Source organism: Sardina pilchardus, chromosome 22, assembly GCF_963854185.1.
Source record: "Sardina pilchardus chromosome 22, fSarPil1.1, whole genome shotgun sequence".
Taxonomy (NCBI): Eukaryota; Metazoa; Chordata; class Actinopteri; order Clupeiformes; family Clupeidae; genus Sardina; species Sardina pilchardus.
Genome location: NC_085015.1, coordinates 19,622,963 through 19,628,962, shown reverse-complemented (window position 1 = coordinate 19,628,962; position 6,000 = coordinate 19,622,963). Strand labels below are relative to the sequence as shown.

The following is a 6,000-nucleotide window of genomic DNA, read 5'->3' as shown; positions in this document are numbered from 1 at the left end:
GGTAGCGTCTCTCGTTTTTTTTTCCTCCTCTTCTTTCGTTCTCTGCCGAGGATGGAGGGAGGGGGTGAGGAGGGATGGAGAGACGCAGAGAAGAGGTGCATGACTGTGTTATTTGTCTCTGTATGTGTATGTGTCTCTCTTCTGTGTGTGTGTGTGTTTGTGTGTGTGTGTGTGTGTCTTCAGGCTGGTGTTTTGTAACGGTTACTGTGATTTTGTGATTGTGACTGATTCTATGTATGTGGCATTGTGAATCTGACGTTCTGTATGTGTGTGTGGGCTCGTGTACACGCGCAAGCACATGCTTGCGTGTGTATGTGTGAGAGCGAGTGAGCGTGTGTGTGAGTGTGTGTGCATGTGTGTGACAGTGTTAGTCTTTGCATTTTTCTGTAGAGTATTATTGAATATCTATGTTTCAGCACTGAATTACTGTGTTTGTGTGTGTGTGTTCATGCCAGTGCATGTCACTGTGAGTATGAGTCATCGTGTGAGTGTGTATGTGTGTGTGAGTGTGTATGTGTGTGTGTGTGTTTGTGTTTGAGTTAGTGGGTGATAGAGATGCAATATGACATTTTCATCCAGATGTTTCTGTTGTAGGCTAATTCAAAATGACAGACAGAATCGGAGAGTAGCAATTGTTATGTGTGTGTGTGTGTGTTTGTTTTGCGTAGCTACTCGCTTGTTGCTAGCAATAACAGCCCACCATTTAATGTACTGCTGACTCAATATTACTGTTAGTTGTCTGTGTACAAGTCTGTACATATGTGTGTGTGTGTGTGTATTTGTTTTTTTTGTGCATACACAAATGTGTGTTTGTGTGTCAGTGTTTGTATATGCTGTGTGGTAGAGAGGATCAATCCAAATTGTTGCCCATACTGTGCACACTGCAGGGATAGCTTGGGGAGGGGGGTGGGGGGGCTGTGTTAGCTCCCCAGATTATATTTCTCTGACTGTACAGCCCTTATCCTTATGGCTGTAAGAGAATCAGCTGAATTAGCTGTGCTGTGATGTGAGTGTGTGTTTGTGTGTGTGTGTGTGTGTGTGTGTGAGTGTGTGCGCGCGCCTGTGGAGTCTTAAGGGTGGTACTCCTAGTTGGTGACATGCAGTGGCGAGTGCTGGGAGGATTACGTTTGCCCTTGCCTCACATCATCGGCTGCTGAACGCGCACCGCGCCGAGCGCTGATACGAGTGAGCGCTGCCTCCGCCAGCCTCGACAGGTTACGTTGCCACTGCGCTGAGACAAACGCGCTGCAAACGTAAGCCGTATAGCCAGTGTGTGCAGGGTGGACTGCAGCCATTCATTTGTCGCTGATCATCGTTTAGCAGTGAATTTGGTTGCAGCGTGTGTGTGTGTGTGTGTGTGTGTGTGTGTGTGCGTGTGTGTGCGTGCGTGTGTGAGTGCTTGTGTGTGTTTGTACACCTTAGGCTGTGACAAGTGCTGACACGGTTGAGTTGAGTCCAGCTTCAGGTTAATGTGGCGGTAGTGGCGCTAGTGGTGGGGTTGTGGGGGGGTAATGGTGGTCACAGCTGATGCTAACTCCTGCACCTGCTGAACCCCCCAGAAACCTGATGCTCCCGTGCAGTGGAGCAGGTGCCCGCCCAGTGGAAGTTCAGGAGCGTTGCTGTTAGCCGCCCCTTGTGCATGGGTGATGCGTTTGTCTTTCAGCTGATTGTGGGGTTGTAAGGGTGAGGGCTCTTAGTTCTCCGTGTCTGTGCTTGCAAATCTATCCAATTTGTTTGGCTATATTTACCACTGTGTGTGACAAGAAGAGAGACTATACAACGAGGGAGAAGAGAGAGGGTGTGAAAAAGCGAGGGAGAGGGAAGGTGTTAGAGAGAGAGAGAGAACGAGAGAGTCACAGATGGCTGCCAAAAGCTTGTGTTGTGGAGTTTCAGTTTTTTTTACTTTTCTCTCAAATGTAGCTTCAATTGCAATCATTTTATGTGCTTCTTTGCAGACTAGCGTTAAGTAAGAGTGGGAATCGTCACAGTGGCAAAGTCACGATATTATCACAATATTTTGGCCACAGTGCGATTGCTATTCAGTTCTGCAATACTTTGCCATTTATCTCTTCCGTGTATATGTTCAATTTTATATATTGTGAGTCTCCGCAGCCGTCTTGCCACAATGTGTTCTAAACACTTTTCCATTTCCGCTGTGATGTAGGAGAAGTACGAGGACTTGCGCCACCTTGTGGATATCAGTATACGAATTGATAAATTAGCATCGATATAAATGAATATCGATTAGTGCCACTGCAATGTACTACACTGTATTCTTTTTTTCTGTAAACCTCTAACCAGGACCCCATGAGAATAGTGGACATGTTGATACACGTGGCTCACAGGGCAGGACTCACTGACAGTGGATAGAGATGTGTTTGTTCAGCATTTTTGTTCACTTCCATTTGCATTTTAAATGTTTTCCTAATGTCATCCATGTTTGTCCATGTCTGTGATTGTGTGTGTGTGTGTGTGTGTGTGTGTGTGTGTGTTTGTGTGTGTGTGTGCACTTACAGTATGTAAGTGCACATGTATATTCTGTTTGTATGTTGTTATATTTGTTATTGTGTATTTGTTTGATCATACATGTGTGTACTGTAAGCATGTGTGTAGTGTGTTATCTTGCATGTGTGTGGTTATATGTGTGTGCATTAGTGTGGTATATGTGTGTGTGTGTGTGTGTGTGTGTGTGTGTGTGTGTGTGTGTGTGTGTGTGTGTGTGTGTGTGTGCAGTTGTAGCTGTAGTATCCAGGCTCAGATCCTGCTCTTGAGAGCGCCTCTTGTTTAACCCTGATGCAGTCTGACAGTCAGGCAGGAGAACCAGCGCTGCGCCAAAAGCCCAGGGCAGCCAAACGGCTCCGCGGGCAATTACAATGTCACCCGCGTCATGACGGAGCGGAGGAGACAAACGCTCGCAGCGGCGGCGTGGAGCCGAGCCGCGCGGGAGGGAGAAGCGCGGCGGTGCGTCCCGTCGCGCGGGCGATTCGCAAGGCAAGCTAGCGCGCACGAGAGAGAGTCGACACAGAGGTTAATCCCGTGGGGTGAAGGACAGTGTATTGCGTTTGAGTGCGTGCGTGCGGCAGGCACTGGACGAGGCGAGGGTTCGGGTCAGGCGTTTATTAGGAATCTCCCGCGTTAGCTGCCGTTACCGTTACTGATCAGCTGGCGGGAAAGCATGACTTCAAAGGGGGAGGGGGGGCTCAGACCCCCCCCACACACACCAACCTGGAGATGAAAAAAAGAATGGGAAAAAAAAATCAGCACCCACACGCTCTAACCTCACCTACTTTCTCTGTCTGGGGTTCCCATGGGAACACAGCTGCCTTGTGTTGAATCAGAGTCATGGAGCCGTTGCTATCAGCATGTGGACTGGACTGGCTTAGATGACGGCACCTCTGCTGAAATCCCATGACCCACTCCCTCCATCCAGAGTTTGGATGACAAACTGCTCATCTGTCTGTTAAGGGGGTGTGGGGGGGCTACTGGTTATCTGTTTGTCATGAATCATTTTAGGAGGGAGATGTTGTTGAGAATCCTGCATTGGCACACGTGTTATGTCCGTAGCAGGATTTGTGAGGTTAGGATAATCATCATCTGTGGAGAGGGAGCAAAACAACAGGGTGGACGCTTATTCCACTATGTTACAGTGGTCTTCTAGAGCCACTCTTCCTCGTTCCCCTGGCATGAGCCATTCTGCGGTGCAGTCGTCCCTCGTGTCGGCAGGGAAATAAGCCTCGGGTTAGGTAGCGCGGCGGTGGGCTATAATGTGGTGTGGATGTGTGCTTGTAAATATGGGAGTTCACCCCAGCCCCTGTTCTGCTGGCTTGAGAGGAGCCTGTCTTTGTTCTGAAAGGGGACTGCTGGGAGAGGGCTGGCAGATTTGTCACAGCAATAAACAAGCGGCAGTGTTGTTTCCCCGAAATGACTTCTCCCTTTATAACTCCCTGCTCTCCTCTTCTGCTCTTCCTCCATCTCACTCTCTCTCTCTCTGTCCTCTCTCTCTCTCTCTCTCTCTCTCTCTCTGGAGTAGTGACTACATCATAAAGGAGAAGACCGTTCTCCTACAGAAGAAGGACAATGAGGGCTTTGGCTTTGTGCTTCGAGGAGCTAAAGGTGAGTCCCAGTCCAGCTCTCTCTGTCCTCCACTTCACCTGTATTTATACCCCCTCTCTCTTATCTCTCTCCACACACAATCCACACTCTCGTCCTGCCTCTCTAAACAGTTTAAGTTGTTGTTTATAGCACATTATGCAAAAAGGAGAAAATCATGTTATCATCTCCTCTCCACCAGTCCTTTATTCTCTCTCTCTGTCTTTTTTCTTTTCATATTCCTTCCTCTACTCCCTCCCTCCCTCCCTCTCACTCCTTCTCTCTCTCTCTCTCTCTGTAGCTCAGACTCCCATTGAAGAGTTCACTCCCACGCCAGCCTTCCCTGCTCTACAGTATCTGGAGTCAGTGGATGAAGGGGGTGTGGCCTGGAGGGCTGGACTGCGAATGGGAGACTTTCTCATTGAGGTGAGGTGGACATCAAACTGGACTCTCTGCCCATTTCCATATACAGTATGTCTCTCCTTCTGTCTTGCTGGCTTTTGGGTTCTTCAGGATCGGTCTACGGAGGCATATTTGAGAGATGCATGGGTTACAGGGGTAGCACAACATCTAGAATGACAATAGCTTGAAATACCTATTCATTGTTGATGTTTGTGGATTAATAGATGGCACATTGGTTCAGGATATGTTTGGCACTGCGATGCCAGTGTTTTATGTGTGGTACATGGTCAATGGTATCGCCTCAATGAATTGGGCTCATGCATACACTGCAGTGTATAGTAAAGCACGGCGCAGAGCTTAAATCTGTCCGTGTCTGACTCTGCCTCAGCACATGCGAGCTTGCGCTGAGAGAAACGGGCTAATGAGTCTTAAGCTGTGGTGGGTGGTTGAAGGAGGCAGGCGACGGGGCCTGCTGGTGTGAAGGTGGCGGAGGCGCGGGAACAAGACAGCCAAGAATGGTTGGAAGCTGTTAGGAGTCCCACCGGCAGGGTCGGGAAGCGCTCCGAGAGGCAGCCGTCCACACCTACACGACGCTGAAGAGTTTAGCACTCCAAAACGGCAGACACAGACTTGGTCACACCGTGCTCAGGTTCTGTTTATCTGAAGCAGTACTGCATATGTTTTTCTGATAACATTGACGGTTTGTCTGAGGCTGGTGTTTTCAGGAGAGGGTATCTTTACTCAGTGAGCATGCCGGAGCATTTTGTTTTTTCCTTGCTTGAGGACATGTTCTAGCAAAAAATAACATTTCTTTGATTTGAGTTTGAACTTGTACCGAGAGGCCTTGTTCTGATCTTTAAAGAAAAAGAAAAAAAAACCTCTTTACATCGGCAAGGAGTAGAGCGCATGGCGTTAGATAGAGCCCACCAAAGCCAGAGCAATATCTCAGCTCCCCGGGGCACAGAAAGAGCAAGGACAAAGCGGCCTCGAACGAGCCCTGAACCTGTCAATCACCAGGAGCCAAGAGCTGCAACTCGCCTCGCTCTCTGGCGCTGGTATGTGACTCATGAGCGCATCTTGGCCAGCCTTAGTCAGCCTGGCCCTCAGTCTGCTGAAGGTAAGCTGGTGACGACGATGAATCCAACGGCCGAGGGCTCATTAGGATCACAAGTGGAGGAGGGAAGGAGGCGAGGAAACGAGGGATTAGGAGGAGAAAGGGATGACGCCGAGGGCACTTCTGAGTGCTCTACATAGGCATGATCAAAAGGACACATGGAATGTTGTTTTATTGCACTTTCTGAAATGCTAGCATGTTGCTTTTGGGAATTTCATAGAAATTCATAGAGGGAATTTTACATATTTCTAATGGAAAGTTGTTTGTGACAGCGTTGGGAGTATTTTTGCACTGTATCTCTTGAGGTACAGATACAGCAAGGAGGAACATTGGGAAGATGATTTTGCTTTTTTTTTTCAATAACTCCCTTCACTAGTTTTGGTCACCAATGATTG

General features: G+C 48.4%; 1 protein-coding gene across 1 annotated transcript in view; it reads left to right on the top strand.

The window, feature by feature from the left end:
• Positions 1-6,000, top strand: part of LOC134069676 (SH3 and multiple ankyrin repeat domains protein 1) — a 41,929-nt gene that overhangs the window by 21,997 nt on the left and 13,932 nt on the right. Inside the window, exons 15-16 of the mRNA XM_062525705.1 lie at positions 4,031-4,113; positions 4,391-4,515. Coding sequence (XP_062381689.1) covers positions 4,031-4,113; positions 4,391-4,515 — 208 coding nt within the window. The remainder of the gene's footprint in view (positions 1-4,030; positions 4,114-4,390; positions 4,516-6,000) is intronic.